This window comes from Peromyscus maniculatus, chromosome 2 (genome assembly GCF_049852395.1).
Source record: "Peromyscus maniculatus bairdii isolate BWxNUB_F1_BW_parent chromosome 2, HU_Pman_BW_mat_3.1, whole genome shotgun sequence".
Classification (NCBI taxonomy): Eukaryota; Metazoa; Chordata; class Mammalia; order Rodentia; family Cricetidae; genus Peromyscus; species Peromyscus maniculatus.
In genome coordinates this window covers 122,270,598-122,288,514 of record NC_134853.1, presented here as the reverse complement: position 1 = coordinate 122,288,514, position 17,917 = coordinate 122,270,598, and the positions used below count along the sequence as shown (strand labels likewise).

The window sequence follows — 17,917 nt, the reverse complement described above, 5'->3', positions numbered from 1 at the left end:
ACTTAAAACTTCTAAGCTGTATACCACAGAAAGTAGAGACATTTAAGAAGCCAGGGTGTGAGAAGAGGGTTGTGAAGTTTCCCCTCCGTTCAGCACTGGCTAGAGGTCTGTCTTTTATAGACTTTATGTTAAGATTCGATCCCTTCATTCTTAGCTCTTCAAAAGCTATCATCAAAGGTTTTGTCAAGAATTCTGTCCTTGGGTCCATGTATGTGATGCATTACATTTATTGATTTGCATATGTTGAGCCGTCCTAGCATTTCTGGAATGAAGTTAAATTGATCATTGGTAAATGATCGTTTTTTGTGTGAATTCAGTTTCCAAGTATTTTCATCAGGGAGATTGGCCCGTAATTTCCTGTTGTTGTTGTTGTAACTTCATCTGGTTTAGGTATCAGGATAAAACTGACTCCTGGATGTGTACCTTTTTTTTGGGGGGGGGGGGGGGGGAGGCGTTTCAAGACACTGTTTCTCTTATAGCCCTGGCTGTCTTCGAACTCATTCTGTAAACCAGGCTGGCCTTGAACTCACAGAGATCTGCCTGCCCACATCCCAAGTGCTAGGATTAAAGACGTGCACCACCACCACCTGGCCTTTCTTTTAATTTTACAGATGCTTTGAGCAGGGTTGGTACTCTTTCCTCTGCAGTGCTCTGGTATCATTCAGCCAGGAATACATTGGGGCCTGGAGTTTCTCGGTTGCAGATTCTTTTTTTTTTTTTTTTTTTTTTTTTTTATTTAATCGCTGCTTCAGTTCTCTTGTTTGTTACAGGGCTGCTTGAACTGCTTTTCATCTTTATTTAACTTTGTTAGGTCAAATGATCTAGAAGTGCAACCATTTCTTCTAGGGTTTCCAATTTAATGGAATACTCATTTTTAAAGTATGTCCTCATGAATTTATGAGCTTCACTGATATCCATTGTAATTTACCCTTTATCTTTTCTTTTCTTTTTGGTTTTTCGAGACAGGGTTTCTCTGTGTAGCTTTGCACTTTTCCTGGAACTCACTCTGTAGCCCAGGCTGGCCTCAAACTCACAGAGAACCACCTGCCTCTGCCTCCTGAGTGCTGGGATTAAAGGCGTGTGCCACCACCACCCAGTGTAATTTACCTTTTTCATCTCTAATTTTACCCATGTGGGTCTTCTCTTTAGCTCGGTGAACGTCTGCCCATCTTATTTATCAATTCTTCTCTTCATTGCTTTATTTCTTGTATTAATTTGTTAATTTGTTCATTTCTATTTTCATGAATTTATGCCCCAATCTTTTTTTTTTTTTTAATGGTTTTTTTGAGACAGGGTTTCTCTTGTGTAGCTTTGCGCCTTTCCTGGAACTCACTTGGTAGCCCAGGCTGGCCTCGAACTCACAGAGATCTGCCTGCCTCTGCCTCCCGAGTGCTGGGATTAAAGGTGTGCGCCACCACCGCCCCGCAAGCCCCAATCTTAATCCCTTATTTCCCTCCACTGCTTTTGTATTTGGCTTGTTTGGGGCTGAGAATGAAGAATTCTAACACAATATTTATCCACAGCCTTTCTCTCTTCCCAGGGGTAAACCTTCACTTTTCTATGAATCTCACCAGAAATTCTCCTTTACGGTAGGTAAAAGTGCATGCTCTAAACCCCGTGTGTGACCCTAGTGGCTCCTGCTTTTGTTGTTGTTGTTGTGTTGTTTTTATCAAATTATAATCCCATCCAGGGCACCTCTGGAGCTATAACCTCATTAGTTGAAATGGACACACAAAAAAGCTGCTAGCAACCCTCCGAGATATAACTTGAAAGAAAGCCAAACAGTCTACCCCGCTAATGCTAAGACACCACATGGGGCTCTACTTTGAGATGCCCACACCCACGTTCTCTAGCACGTTTTAATTTCTTCCCCGGTGCCTCCCTTTCCCTTAACACTGGTGCTTAAACTCCAATTCCACTGTGCATTGAGGCCAAGGATCCAGTTTTACCCGAGTCGAGGTCTCAGAAAGATTAAGAGAAGTCTGGCGCTGCTATAGGATCAGTGTGGAGCTGGGCCTCTGTCCCGCCTCAGCTGACATTAGCATGAAGTACTATTCAGATCTTAATCCGGTAAATTCATACCCAGTGTGCCGAGGTCGGCGAAGGGATCCAGAGTCTGGGGCTTGCTCTGATGGGTAGGGGTGCCATGTGATGAGCCTGTCGGGCTGCTGGCAGCTGACTTGCTTCCCATTCCAAAACCCCCTGGAAAGGAATGGAGACCATTGAAAATGAGCTAGTTCCCTGAAGCAGGATGCTGAGAGTCGGGGTTTCAGAGCCCCTGCTCAGCTGCCCCTAAAGGCAAATTAGAATGGGGTTTGGAAATATGTGAGAAGTCCCTAGATACTATTACTCTGATTTAGGTGAGTGGTGACCCGAAGTAAGGTCAGGCATCTGCTCTTCCCTGGCCATGCATGTTATTTTCCATGTTTACCACTCCCATCCCAGCTTTCTCTTTCTTCATAGATCTGAAGTTAGGCTGGATCTGAACTCTCCCCACCACCCTGGGGATCTTGCTTATCATCTTTCAACTGTAACATTTTTGACTTAAAATTTTTTTTATGAGTATCTTATTTTATGTGCATGGATGTTTTGCCTGCACGTACGTCTGTGCACCAAGTGTCTGCAATACCCACAGTGACCAGCAGAGGGCGTCAGATCCCCTGGAACTAGAATTATAGACCATTGTGAGCCACCACGTGGGTGCCCGGAATCTAACCTGAGTCCACTGTAAGAGCAGACAGTGTTCTTAACCATTGAACCACCTCTCCAGCCCCTTAACTTAAAGAAAAAAAAAATTCAAAGTCGCAGGTAATAAAAGCAAAAAGTAGACAAATTGAACTAGAAAAGCCTGTATGACAAGGGAAATAGTCCACAGAGGGGAAAAAGTGAAGTATACAATGGGGGACAATATTGCCAACCATTATTCTGATAGGGAGTTTGAGCCAGAATATATATAAAGCGACTACAACTTAATGATAAATTGACAAATGACTTGATTTAAAAATAGGCCAAGGACATTTCTGCAAGGAAGATTTACAAATGATCACAACACATACGAAGATCCTCCACATCACTGTCTTAGTGACTTTTCTACTGCTGTGATGGGGCACAGCAACTCACAGAAGAAAACGTTGATTGGGGCTCACAGTCCCATGGTGGGGAGCACAGGAACAGGCACAGTGCTGAAGCAGAAACCAGAGCTTACATATTATCCATGGGGCACAGAGCTAACTGGGAATGGGGTGGGGTTCTGAAACTACATGTCCACTCCCAGTGACACACCACCCCCTTCTCAAACAGTCCCATCAACTGGGACCAACTATTCAAATATATAAGCCTGCAGAGGTCATTCTTATTCAAATCACTGCAGTCAGTAATTATTAGGGGAGATGCAAATCAAGTAAACGAGGTATTATCTTACACCTGTCAGGATCTGTCCCCCCAAAAAAGTGTAAGAATGAGAAGGAAATGGGATCCTTGCACACTGCTGGCAGGGATGCAGAATGGTACAGTTACTGTGGGCAACAGCATGCAGGCTCTTCACAAACTAAAAGCAGAACTACCATGTCTCAGCAACCACGTTCCTGAGAACATATCCAAGGTATTAATTAAAATAAGGACCTTAAGGAGACATTACACGACCATGGTCATTGCACATCATCCCCGTCCACTGAAAATGGAAGGCAGAAAAAAAAATGTGGTGTATGTGGACAGCAAAATATGAGCTAGGCTTAAAAAGAAAGAAATGTTCTTATGGACTACAATGTGGATACACCTTGGGACATTTTTTTTAAAATGACATAAGCCACTCACAAAATCACAGATGCTGTGACATTCCACTTAGTAGAGGACCTATTCAGTCACACTCATTGGAAATGGGGCTGGGGAAAGGAAGCCATGGTAGCTACCACTTGGTGGGTGTCAAGTTTCAGTCATGAACAATGAGGGAGGATACATCTACACTGCTTTACTTATACTTACTCTGCTGTGTGGGCTAAGCATGGTTAGCCCCATTTCTCAGATAAGAGAACAGAAGCTGAGACTTATCTAAAAGAAAGAATCCAGGAGATTCTAAGTGGTAGAACCAATTCAGACCCATCTAATTCTACTGTGGATACATATATATTGCAGATGAGTCTTGTAAAGTTAAACAATATATATACGAATACACTTGCAGTTTAACTTTATAAGACAAATATATATATATATATAACTATATGTAGTATATATTATATATTTATAAAAATATGACATTATATATATATATCATGTCATCAAGTGCATTGGGAAAAGTGCTGCTACAATGCAGATCATTAGGAATAATCAAGCTACACATTGGACTGTAATATTCCAAGAATCCACCTTATCTTGGATGAAGGACCATGCATTTGCCACTGGTCACTGGTGTACAAAAAATAACCTGCTAGTCTTTACCTGGTTTGGCATGCCAGTCCCAACCTCCAGCAACATCTGGCTGGATGTTCACAGCAGGTGTGCTGGAAGCTGCAAACGGAGAGAAGATGAATGAGAACAAGACAGCTCAGAGCCCACTTCCCTGAGTTTGCGCAGGACAAAGCTGTCTTCTCTAGCCTGCACGGCTTCGCATGGCTTCTCACTATCTAATGGATCCATTCCTCCTCCTGGGCTTTTACCCTACTCTGCAACAGGGATAGTTTCTGCTTTCATCTGCGCATGCTCATGAGAGCTTGGTAGAAACCATAGGCTTTCTCTGTTCATTCTCTGGCTCACCTTTGTGGTACCTCCATGACCACCCACTTGGAATTACCATTGTGCACGTCTGTCCTCATTTAATGCTGAGTTCCTTGAATGTGGGAATTGTCTTACTCATCTTCGTGCACCCCACTAATGTACTTAACATTCCAGGCTATGCAAAAAGAGGGAAGATATCCTTAAACTCAACCCAGCTTAGTGCTGACAAGGGCCTCAACGCATGAACCACCCAGAACTGGGATCTCGTTTCCTCCTCAACCGTGGCATGGATTGAGAAGAATGAGCCGTTCAGAACACTAATTGGGCAAAAACTATCTCCCACTATACTGGTGGCAGTTAGGTGTCTACTGTCACTCAAAAAGAAACCCATTAGAGCTTCAAGAGAGATCATTCTGACCTCTCAAGAAGTTGTAAGCGGGACTGAAGTGAAATGTGCTACTGAAGGAAGAATCTCCCTAAGACTTTGACCATAAAAATCAGCAAGTAGAATTCAGTCTACTAGCGTTACAAGTGGGATTGAAAACACACACACCACACTACACACACACACACACACACACACACACACACACACACACACACAACCACACAAAGGACCCAAGGCACCAGGATCAGCACTCTGGGCTTCCTAGTTACCTGTTTTATTTACCTACTGTCAACATATCCTGTACCTTCCTATCAGATAATTAATTAAAAAGCACACACCATTATCAGGGACGATGGCTCTTGCCTTTCTGCTCTGGCTCCACAGTAACCCATGAACAAAAGGCCAAAAGTAGAGAGCTCTGTCAACATCTGCCATCTGGCTTCCTCTACATTCTGATGTTTGTCTTACATCTATCAGGATGAAAATGAGGTGGGTGGGAGGAAGAGACCCAAAGGGCTGGAATGAAGACAGAAAGGAGAAAAACTGGGAAACGAGGTCCCAGGTTATGACCAGGGTAGAGTAAATGGGGTCTACACAGGCTATGACCAGGGTAGAGTTAATGGGGTCTGCACAGGCTATGACCAGGGTAGAGTAAATGAGTCTACACAGGCTATGACCAGGGTAGAGTAAATGAGTCTACACAGGCTATGACCAGGGTACGCAATGTTGGCTCTAATGTTGGGGGTGAAATAAGGAACTACTATGAGCTCATAGATTACCTGAATTATATGTAAAAGAGAAAATAATGGTAACATTAATCATCACCCCTGCATTTGAAATGTGGGAAAACAGAATTCTTAAATCAGTAAAATATGATGTTAATTTATTGAGCAGATAACCCAAATCTTATTCTAATGAGGGACTGTTATAAAAATGTGAAGATACCTTGCATTCTTTTATGTGCAGTAAACGTTGGAATCTGGTGTTTGCCTTACATGTGGAGCACATTTCAATTCAGACTAACCACATCTCGAGTGCTCATTTCGAGTGCTCTGTAGCCACGCACATCTGGTGGCTGTCATATCAGACAGAGGTGCTCCCACACATCCATGTACCATGTCCCAAACTCTGCTCTGACAATTGATAATTTCATGGAATGCTAACATAATATTTTACTAATGTAATAGCCCCATTTTTTCTTTTACATTTCAAAGATTTCTGCAACTAGGACATAACTTCCAATTAATTAAAAGTGGGAGCATTTCTCTTTTTCACTGATAAACAAAGTAGTAATGGTTATAATTAATGACACCCTCTGCTTCTGGGTATGCAGCTCTAGTGTAAAAACAAGCAGAAATCCACAGCCTACTGGTTTCAGGACCATCGTGAAACCAAGTTAAATGTTAAATGAGTCTCTTTCTGGTAAGAAATTGAAGAGTTTTTAGCATGTTAACAAATTATTAATTTCCAAAATTTTTGCAAACACACACACACACACACACACACACACACACACACACACACTTTTTTTTTATATTCACATCTCAGTACTTAGCATTGTCTTGTGGAAAACCATTCCATTACTCCACTAAGCATCATAGAAAACACTTTCTTACCATGCACTGTAGGGGAAGGACTTCTCGTGGGCTGCAGAAAGGGGTCGCTAGAAGCACTGGACGTGTTCAGAAAGGAGCCCAGCAAATCCTGACCCGCTGGCTTAGCAGGGGCTCCAAAAGGGTCAAAGGTGGTACCTAGAAAACAAAGGAAGGATGCATTTATTTCTCGATCCTGCCAGGTGATTGCTGTATGGAGATTGAAGGCTATTAACTTGCCAAGCACTTGAAAGACCAGGCTGAAGCTTGCCTCTTCTTGACCTTCCTCACCCCCTCCTAGACTTAGAACTTCCTCCAGAACTAACAGTGAGTCCCAACACGACAGGAATTATCCCCCCCCCCCATGTAGATGAAAGACTCTGGATTTATTTACTCGAAAGCCATTAATTCTAAATGAGAGTTAAAGCACCTTTAATAAATCCTGCATGTGTATGGGCGCGTGCGTGCGTGCGTGCGTGCGTGCGTGCGTGCGTGTGTGTGCAGCACACCACAGAGTGCAGGTATCTGTCCTCATCTTGTTTTTCTGCTGCGTCCATCAGGCTAGCTGGCCTGGAGCTTCTGCGGTTGTCTTCCTTTACTTCCCATCTCCTATAGAAGTGCTGGGATTACAGATGTTCACACTACATGTCCAGCTTTTATGTGGTTCTGGGAGTTCGGACTCAGGTTCTGACACTTGTGTGGCAAGCTGTTTTACTCAAGCCAGCTTCTGAAAATCTTAACATAGAACCAGCAAATCCGAGTTACAGACTAGCTGAGAACACAAGATCAACACAGATGAATCGGTGGGCTGCCTAAACCAGGTATAGACTACAGGGGTCCAGGGACTAATGAGTGCTCATGTAAAAGGAATTAATGGGAGAAAAACAGGCAGGGGGAGCTGCTATAAAGACAAATAGTGGAAAACCCCACCGACAGGACCAGGAATGTAGCTCAATCTGTAGAGTACTCACCTACCATACATGAAGCCTGGGTCAACGCCCAGCACCACAGAAGACTAGGCATAGTGGTACATCCCTGTAATTCTAGCTTTTAGAGGGTGGAAATGGGAGGATCAGAAGTTCAAGCTCAGCCTGAGTTATGTAAGACCCATCTCAAAAGAAAAGGACAATCCCACTAAGTAGGTCTTTCTTTAACTTTGTTTTTAAGGGACCTTCAGCTCACTTGAAAGCTAAAAACAGAATAAAATGAGAGCAGTGAGCGAAGCTGTAATCTCGAGTCCACGGGACACAAGCATTTCTAAAACACTGACTCCACAGCCTGCTGGGAGCTAGAGAAAGCTGTGAGGAAGCTAGGAATATGAGAGGCCCTGCTTGTCGGTAACAGTGAAGCTTCCTGTGTTATGGAGAAGACCTCGGGTGGTCCTCAGTTTCTCCCTGGCAAACAGAAGTGCTGTCACCTTCACTTGGCCCTGGGGAAACTGAGGTTCAGAAACTTGCTCTTGTTCAAGTCCAGGAAACACTACGCTAGACTCACGTTCAAATCTTCCAGCTCCCGGCTCCAGATTATCCCCACAAGCATCAGTCATGAAATGAACAAGATGCCTGCCCATCACCGAGCTGCATGGAGACAACTGCCCTTGGATTTCTCACTGTCAAGAGCAAGGAACAAAACCTCCTTGAGCTACCTAAAGTGAGATGTCACTTCCAAATCTGTAGGCACCCAGCCGACGACAGCCTGCTTCCTGGAGTGAGGCTGACCCATTCTAGAAATAGAGCCCGAGAACCACACCAGCGAACAAACACTTCCCACTGTCACGAGGCAGTGGGGCGTGGGGCTCACACGTCTACAGCTATGACGTCACTGGCACAAGGCTCTCTCAACCCCTGTGGGGTAGGGGCAGCAGATCAGCCTGTTGTGGCAGTACCCACAATGTAGTCCAGGATGCACATCCCTTGCCCTACTTAGTATTCAGGAGACCTCATCCTCTCCGACACAAGGACTCTGGGGATTGCAGAATGACTATAAGAAGACAAGGGGTAAGCCCACCCGTTTCTAGTTGAAGCCAACCAGTGGAGAAGACACTAAAGACTTCTTAGATGACTGGAGCACTTTTAATATCACCTTGTTGTAGAAATTCTCTAATAACCAAAGATGAAACATGCATACTACAGTTGAAAACTCAAGAGTTAGTCTTTACCATTATGCCCACAGGTATTATCCTCAACTAAGCAAATTAAGAAGGTTTTCATTGTTTTGTTTTGTTTTTGAGACAAGGACTTACTAGGTAGACCTGGCTGTCCTAGAACTTGCTCTGTAGACCAGGCTGGCCTCAAACTCACAGAGATCCACCTGCCTCTGCCTCCCAAGTGCTGTGGTAAAAGTGTGCACCACCACACCCAGCCAAATTAAATTTTTAACCAGACTCTCCAGATAGTTAAGTGTTAGTCCTGTGATTCAAATGCAGCCATTAATTCTAGGATTGGTGTTCTCTTTCTTTTTGGAGGGACAGAATACTTAAGCCTTACATCTAGGTCTGCCATTAATAGCTGGGTATACTCAGACAGCATACCTATGATTTCACAGGCAGAATTAACTAATGTCAACAGTGCCTTCCAGCTCTGGCATGAATACACCTAGCAGTATGGGACTATGAAGAGTTAAATTATCAAACACCCTTAGGATAGCTTGTCTTAAAACTCAGCCATGGAACACTGCTGATTTCTATCTTGGGATCTTGTTTCCCTGACGGGCCTTTCATTCATCCTGACAAACAGGAACCAGATGGAAGAAAGCAAAGCACAGAAAAGCCACGATGTAGGATGCAAAGCTCCCGGGTTCACATCCAGCCACCACCAACTGAAACTCTGCACCTGAACTCTGTGGTTCTAATTCCCTTTCTCACAAAAGAGGCATCCAGCAGAACTTCACAAGCCAAGACCAGCCCAGAGCCTCCAGAGAAGGTGAAGGCTTAGCATGCGGGAAGGTTCCCAAAGCATCCCCCAAGCCTAGATGGTTGAGACTCATCTCTTTACCCTTTCTGATGCAGCATCATCTTAAGGGTGACAGTCACAGCGGTAGCTGGTTTGTGCTGGTTATTTTGAAGCTGTAATGAATCTCTGGGACCCAGCTACATCATCTTGCAAATGTTAATGCTGTGGCTGACCGGGAAAAGGGAAGGTTGACCCGGAAGAGGAAGTCTGTGGTGGTGTGTCATGTGAAACTAGCTAAATGAAACTAGCTAAGTATGTATGGCTCAGACTCCTTACAAAGACCGGCCACACTCCTCTCACCAACCATGCTGCTGGCCTGGGCCCCTCAAGCAGACTCTGATGTACCCAAACACTTCTCTATACAGCAAAGGGATATCCAGAAAACTATAATTCAAAGAAAGTATTACAGGAGGTCTAAGGGAAAGCTCCGAGTCCACAGGTCAAGTTGGGACCCTGGCTCCATCCATGCCCAGCTGTTTGAACAAATGCTGCTAATTAAACTGGAAGCTTCTATTTCCTCAGCTATGAAGTGGAGATAACGATAGCATCTGTGCACTGATCTTTATAAGAACTGAGTCATGTTTAATCATATATTCTATATCTGGTAAGTGGCAAGAGTATCACACCAACATCAGCTGCTGTAGTAAATAACAGCTCATCCATCTCCATCTCCAAGCAGAAGTAACCAAAGCAGATTCAAGGCTTAAGCTCCAAGAAAAGGAAATAAGGGCATGGAGGTAAGCCAGAGGATCCGAATGCCTGCTTCGAGATAGTGTCTTCTAGATGTCACAGGAAAGCTGCACCCATGACATCTCAACAATATGGCTGGCTAAACAAGACCTTCACAGTGACCACATCAGTGGACATGCCAACACAGACAGAGGGAATTTTACAAGGCTCCAACCCTTGACGAAGAGCTACAGAAAACCAATGGCTGTTGGAGCAAGGGAGACTCTATTTTTTTCCCCAGGGATGAGCTCCCTGATAGGTTACCCAATACCAAGCAGTCAGTCCTAAACACATATGAGCAACAGTAAAGGGACTCAGTAGGTTGATATAGATGTAGCAATAATAATTAAGAAATGAGAGATTATGACTTTGAAAGGAGAATGAGGGGGTAGGGGAGGAGTTGGGGGGATGGTGAAATGATGCAAATACAGTACTCACGGATGAAATCCTCAAAAAATAAAAAATTTAGATTAAAAAAAACTATGGAGTTCAAATATATCAAAAAAGGACAATGTTTGTATTTTCCTTCTGATCTCCCAAGGAACTTCCTTATGACCTCCCAAGGAACTTTCCAAGAAATCAGGAAAGTTCTGCTTACGAAAACATTTGAGCTCTACGTGCTTGGCCCAAGTTATTCCTGAAATCTGAGATAACAGAAATATGGGAAGATTACCTTCTCCCACTCTTAGGGTTGGCGAAGCAGAGGCGGAGGCGGCAGCGCGGCGTGGTGTGGACTGCGCAGACGCAGGTCCACTGGGATGAAACACGTCTTCTACCCCAGCCTGCCCCGCCTGGGCAGGACCTGTGGCACCTCCACCCCCAAACAGGTCACTCAGCAGTTCAGAATTGCTGGGAGGAGCTGCCAGCGGAGAGAAGTTCGTGCTCACATCAGACCCTTCCAGGCCCAGAAGGTCCACTTCTTCCGGAGGAGGAGGGGCCGCTGGCTCCTGCTCCTTGCTGGGCTTCTTGGCTCCGTGAGGCCTGTCCCCGTTGGCATTTCCGTGTGGGCTTGAGAGGGTCAGTAGTTCATCGTCCGACTGCTCACTTTCCTGATTCACCAGGGCAGCGTGGTCCTCCTCACAGAACGACTTCTCTGATTTCTGATCTAAGAAAGGCCAATGTGCAAATAAATGATTGGAGGACGGACGGCTGGGACAAGCGAGGTTTGCTACGAGTACATTGTTCCAGAAAGAGAAGATCTACCAGCCCCGAGCAAACAGTGCTTTCAGAACCCTGCCAATGCAATAACTGTTTGATTTCAGATCATTCTCAGCTATTTGTTCAACATCTGCAAGGCAATATAACATAAACACGAAGAGGAAAAACTCTGGGTCCCGGCAGCCTAAGGATGGAACGCAGCCCACCCCTCACTGGTGGCGCAACCCTGAGCAAGTAACTTTTCTTCTTGGTGTCTTGGTTTCTTCTTCAGCAAAACAGGGGTAATAAATACTACACAGTGCTCAGGCTGCTGTAATAATGACATGAGATGGTAATAAAAAGAACTCAAATCAATAGCAAGTAGCACCTCAATGCTGATTTCCAGACACTATGTGGGGTGCCACAGAAAAGGACAGTAGGCAGGGCGGTGGTGGCACACGCCTTTAATCCCAGCACCCGTGAGGCAGAGGCAGGCGGATCTCTGTGAGTTCAAGGCCAGCCTGGGCTACCAAGTGAGTCCCAGAAAAGGTGCAAAGCTTCACAGAGAAACCCTGTCTCGAAAAAAAAAAAAAAAAAAAAAAGATTTTACATGTGAGTGACTGTACAAATGTCTGTGTACCATGTGTGCGCCTCTGGAGGCCAGAAGAGGACATCAGATCCCCTGCGATTGGAGTTATAGATGGTCTTCTGTAAGAGCCTCAAGTGTTCTTAACCACTAAGTTATCTCTACAGCCCCGTACAGGAATTATTTCTGCATATTAACATGACAATGGGAAAGTGAGAGTAATGTTTTATTAGGAGCCATTACTGTGAGAAGACACAAGGTAAGGACCAAGAAGAGGCTGATGATCCATCTGCAGGCTACCTCTGGCTGGCCTTCCGAGTCTGAGAAGTTTCCATTGCATTTTTCAAAAGAAAATTCTGTAAGCAAACCTTTTCACCCAAAGGAATCAGACGAATATTTTATAGCCTAACACTGAAAACATCTACAGGCTGGAGGAATACTGTGTTACATTCACACATCCAAGGAAGGTCAATCAAGAAAATGTTGCCTAGGCCATCTCTGAAGCTGAATTCTCACCCCCTTCACATCTAAAGTCTTGACTATTCGATTCTGTAGCACACTTTGTAGCTAACCTCTGCAAAGTAAGAATGGCCAGCATACCTAACTAGAATGCCCATGGCTGTCTCCTTAAGTAATGTAGTAATATAATGTGCTAGTAATGTAAAGTACTAGTAATGTAAAGTACTAGTAATGTAAAGTGCTAGTAATGTAAAAAGTGCTAGTAATGTAAAGTGCTAGTAATGTAAAGTGCTAGTAATGTAAAGTACTAGTAATGTAAAGTGCTAGTAATGTAAAAAGTGCTAGTAATGTAAAGTGCTAGTAATGTAATGTGCTAGTAATATAAAGTGCTAGTAATGTAAAGTACTAGTAATATAAAGTGCTAGTAATGTAAAGTGCTAGCTGGAGAAGGGGTCTGGAAATGCCACCAGGTGTGGGAGAAAACAGCACAGTGGTAGAGCCCTGTCTGGGTTAATGATTGCTAAAGCAACCAGCAGAGATACAGGCCAGGTGACTTCCTTCACCATGCCAGGGCAAGACCCATCCTGCCTTGCTAGAGGTGCAGTGCTAAGACAATACTCAATTTTGTGTCTTGAGAATATCTGCCTGAAGGCAGGAAACTGAACTCTTTGTTAGTCTTTGTCAGTTGTCAGCAGCCTAAAGAGAGATCTTAGCATACATCGCAGTTCATCAATTTTGGAAGATATGGTTTGGAAACATCGCGCAAACAAAGAAAGGAGAATTTAGCCTCCATTGGCCTTCTGGTCATTCTGTGCACTTGTGGACTTGAAAGCAGGCAAATTGCCTGATTTGAAAAACAAATGAAGGGAAGGGTCTGAAATAAGGGAGGAAGGAAACTTGAATTGAGATTGCTTCAGGAAGTGTCTTAATAAAACCACTAAACAACTTAGTCACTCAATCACCTAATCATCCTAACTTAGAGGCTCTGCCATACCTTGCCAACAGAGGGAGGCAAAGAAGCCACCTTGCCCAAGATTCCTGGGATGGTCTGGAGGGAGATCTGCTGGAGCCTGACCTGCAAGGCAAAAGCCACCCAGCGTCAGCCGACCACAGGAAACAAAGCAATGCGGTAAGTAATGCAGAGGCCTCCCCCTGAAAACCCAAAGCAGCCCATGACTCATACCTCCTAAGGCCAGAGTATCCTGATGTTCCTGCTGAGAGGAGAAGAGGATGCTGGGGTTCACATCCTTTGTGCAATAGTGCTCCCATGGTGGAGTTAAGTCGATCACTTTGTCTTGGGGCTGTACTTCTATATCCAGTGTCACTTGGAACAGCTGAGGATATTTTTCTGGTACATCACATGCATCCAACTCAGGCCTGATGGAAAGAAAAACAACAGCACAAGCAGAGCAGTCAGCAGGATGCTCAGCACGAGACTCAGCTCAAGCTGAAGAGTCCAGCTTGAAACTCCCTTCTGGGTAGACTCAGTCACTAGCCAGGTGTTACTTTGCTTTACTTGCCTCATCTAGAGAAAACGGAACAGTACCTGCTCAAATCGTTTGACTGCTACCAAACACACTGATAAAAGCACTGTGAGAAGCAGGGTTGATAAATCTGGCCAGTATATACTGGCATGGCTAAATGGGTCATCAAAATAATGAGACAGACCCAAAGCTACTTTCTCAGCCGGAACCCCTGAATCCTTCATAGCTCCCTGTCTCTGGATCCAGCAACCACCCACCACTCCAGATTCAGTCACACCCTGAGATCTGCAGCCACAGTATGTTATAGCAACCTCAGGTCAATATTTGGTGCAGCTGGTTTCCCCAGAACCTCTTTCACAGTGCTATAGCCAGACACCCCTTAAGAGAGGCCACTGTTTATGCCATCCCAGGAATTAAACTGTCATTTCTGTTGGGCGTAAGCATCCACGAACACAGGGGATCGAGGTCATAATCCTTTGTTCCCTAACATGGAACTTTAGGCCATTCTAGTTAACACTGTGATCCATATCCACTTCTTAAGACCAACCATACTCAACTGAAGGATTTCAAATGCACACAGCTTCCCCGTGCAGTGAAGCCATGCTCAGCAGTCCGAAGTGTGGGACTTTGGAGGTGGCAACATGCTGCTACAGACAATCAGGGATTCCTGGCTATGCTGGTAACAACCTCGGGCCATGCAGCACTTACTTAGTGAACTTTAAAACCGTTGTGTCCAGTGGTATAAATCCAGAATGAAACTGGAGCTGGAATATCTGTGTGTTGGTCACCTAAAAATATGTGCAAGAAGCATGATAAGTAGGAGAAAAAGGAAGTCCGCACCAAAAAATTGGGTTTGGGGAGCCAGTACCTTCCATTGCTTCTTTATCCAATCCTTTGTGGAATATGAATATTAAATGAACTCCCAGCTTCATTTCTAGTTTCTCTGCTCCAGAAGAGCAAGTCAATTCCTAACCCACTGATGTCCCATGTCCTTATATATTCTTTCATCTCAGGGTGTCCTTCTCCAACCCGACAAACTCATCCTTCAAGGCCCACCTCCATAGTCTGCCTGGCCACCACTACCTAAAAACAACTGTTCCAATGACAGCACCCCCTCTGTCCTCTGATACAGCAGTGGATATTCATATATATTTGACTCGGCCCCTCCTCAGGTCAGTTTTGTAAAGCTAAGAATACAATATTACTTTTGCTAATCCAAAACACCTAGGCAATGGATGGAATATGTGATCTTAGCAAATATTTGATTAATTAAGATATAACTACTTGCAACATCTTTCCTACCAACCAAAGAGTAGAAATAATCTAAACATGGAGAATCAGTAAATGGGGTATATCCATTCAATGGAACACTACCTAACTATATAAAAGAATGAAATACTGATACATGCTAAAACACAAATAAACCTCCAAGATATTACACTGAGTGAAAAAAGCTAGCCACAATAGGCCACATAGTGTATGACTCCATTTATATGAAATGTTCCCAAATAAGAAAGTCTGAAGAAGTAGGAAAAAAGATCCATAGTGGTCAGAAGGTAAGTAGGAAAGGAGGGATGGTTAGTGACTGCTAATGGGTCAAGGTTTCTTTTAATGAAAAAAAAAATCTTAAGTAAGAGAATTCTAACAGGAGCAACACCTTTTGGATACACTAAAAATCACTGCATTTGGGGGAGGCATCCTGGGAATCAAACTCAGGTCATCAGTCTTGGTGGCAAGACCTGCTGAGCCATCTCTCGGGTGGGAAAAATTCTTAACTATACACGTTTAGTTGAAATCCCTCACTTTATAGTGATCCCCTCAACACAGCACTAAAAGCACTCACAAGTCAATCAAGCCCAAAATGATATAGAGAAAAGACCCAGCAATACTCATACTACAAATTCCAGTGGGTTCACAGTCTGAATCCTCCTGAAGCTTACCTTAGCCTGCAGCCGGCTCCCAATGGTTGACCGCAGGTGGTACATGGACACAATGACATCGCCTTGGGCTGTGATGTTCAGGGGGATGAAGATTTTCCCATCTTGGACACGGTACTCTCTTTAAATGGAGATCAGAATAGACCATGAAAGTGTCCACAGTCTGGTACCATCACAGACAGGAATGCACCTTTATGGTTCTAAGGGACCTGTTTGCCCAGACTTGGACCAAGAAACTGCTTCCTGTCTTGTGCAAAGGTAGGAATGCAGCCAGTGTGGACCGGATGCAGAGTGTTTCTGAGCTGGTAGAGCACTGACCATATGTAGGCCCTCTCTCTCCATCTCATCTGGACTTCTAGACAGATCTTGTCTTCCTCAAATCACCATGCCTTATTCAGTAAAATTCAACCAAGGTCAGAATAGAAAGAGACATATCATGCTCTCCCAGGGTCTAGAATTCTGACTCTTAGATTAATCTATTGCCAACTAAGTCTAGGTTGTGTTACCAGCCACTCCCTTATCTCCTAAATCCCAAGGACTTCCGATTGGTACATGCTCTTTTTTACAGATCATATAAGTACTTTAAGTACATCATCATTGTGGTGGTTTGAACAAGACTTGGCCCAACTGGCTCATATATTGTAGTTGATTCCCCGTGGGTGGGACTGTTTGGGAAGGATTAGGAGGTGTGGTCTTATTAGAGGAGGTGTGGCCTTATTGGAGGAGGTGCATCACTGGGATCAGGCTTGAGGATTCAAAAACCCACCCTATTTCCAGTTGGCTCTGTCTGCCTCCTGATTGTAGTGTCAAGATGTGAGCGCTCAGCTACTATACCAGCACACTGCCTGCCTGCCTGTTCCCATCCTCCCCACATGATGGTCATGAACTCCACCATCTGAAACCATAATCCCGTGTAAACTCTTTTTTCTCTAAGTTGCCTTGGTCATGGTGTCTTGTCACATCAATTTAAAAGTAACTAGGACAGTCATCTATCCAAATCACTGAGTCTCCTTTTTAAATGTCCAGGTCCTCTGTGACCATCCACCCCTATCATCTGGACACCCAAGCACTATCCTTCAGAACACAGTACCACTGTATATAAAGGAGAAAAGCCCTTTGATTCAGCTGTGTTTATCTTTGATGTTGGGCTTTAAAAAAACATTCACACAGTAATAAGCAGGAAGAATCCAACTTACACAGGAATTAAGCATGCAAGGAGAGAAAACATTGGGACTTACTTCATTCGTTCAAAATCTGTGCATGTTGAATATATTTTAGTTTCTCCGATCAGTACGTCACAGTATGGGCGACACCCATTTCTCTGCTTATTGAAGAAGGGAATTGGGCTGACAGTGATTGCCTTGATCGTCAGTGGCTTGAAGTGAGGGCGGTAGGGTTTGTCTGCAAGTAGGTCGCACATGTAGCCCAAGTACCTGAAACAGAAGACCGCCATTCTGTGGGCCCATTGTAGCAGGAGGATTGAACCATTTCTGCTGGGAAGTTTGTCTTTGTAAATCAAATTACAGTAAAACTGCATTCTGCACATTCCCTAACATTAACCACCAAAGGGGAATGCAGACAATAAAGAAAGCTTGTGCATCAGAGCTGGAGCCGTGGCTCCGGGGTTGAGAGCACTTGCTGCTCTTGCAGAGGACCCAGGTTTGGTTCCCAGCATCCGTATGGCTGCTCACCCACTCTGTAACTTCAGGTCCAAGAGGATCTGCCACCCTCTTCTGGCCTCACAGGCACCGGGGCATGTATGTGTAGTACATATATACATGTAGGCAAAACACCCATATACATGACATAAAAATAATAAATCTTTTTGTAAATGAGAGAGCTTGTTTCCATTGCCATGCCAGACCGATAGCAGAGTGTTAGTCAGAAGCGTTAACGCTAGCCCGATATGTGGACATCTATTCCTAGTATATCTAGCAGAGTAAG

The 17,917-nt window shown here is 44.3% G+C and overlaps 1 protein-coding gene across 11 annotated transcripts in view; it reads right to left on the bottom strand.

Moving 5' to 3' along the window:
* The window catches only part of Dnajc6 (DnaJ heat shock protein family (Hsp40) member C6), a 164,790-nt gene that overhangs the window by 12,244 nt on the left and 134,629 nt on the right, over window positions 1–17,917 (bottom strand). For all 11 annotated transcript variants that reach the window (XM_015990955.3, XM_015990954.3, XM_076564574.1 and 8 more), the window contains 9 exons: window positions 17,212–17,406; window positions 15,977–16,094; window positions 14,745–14,824; window positions 13,736–13,929; window positions 13,547–13,627; window positions 11,044–11,475; window positions 6,715–6,849; window positions 4,435–4,503; window positions 2,083–2,202 (listed from right to left, as the gene is read on the bottom strand). In XM_015990955.3, coding sequence (XP_015846441.2) covers window positions 2,083–2,202; window positions 4,435–4,503; window positions 6,715–6,849; window positions 11,044–11,475; window positions 13,547–13,627; window positions 13,736–13,929; window positions 14,745–14,824; window positions 15,977–16,094; window positions 17,212–17,406 — 1,424 coding nt within the window. The remainder of the gene's footprint in view (window positions 1–2,082; window positions 2,203–4,434; window positions 4,504–6,714; window positions 6,850–11,043; window positions 11,476–13,546; window positions 13,628–13,735; window positions 13,930–14,744; window positions 14,825–15,976; window positions 16,095–17,211; window positions 17,407–17,917) is intronic.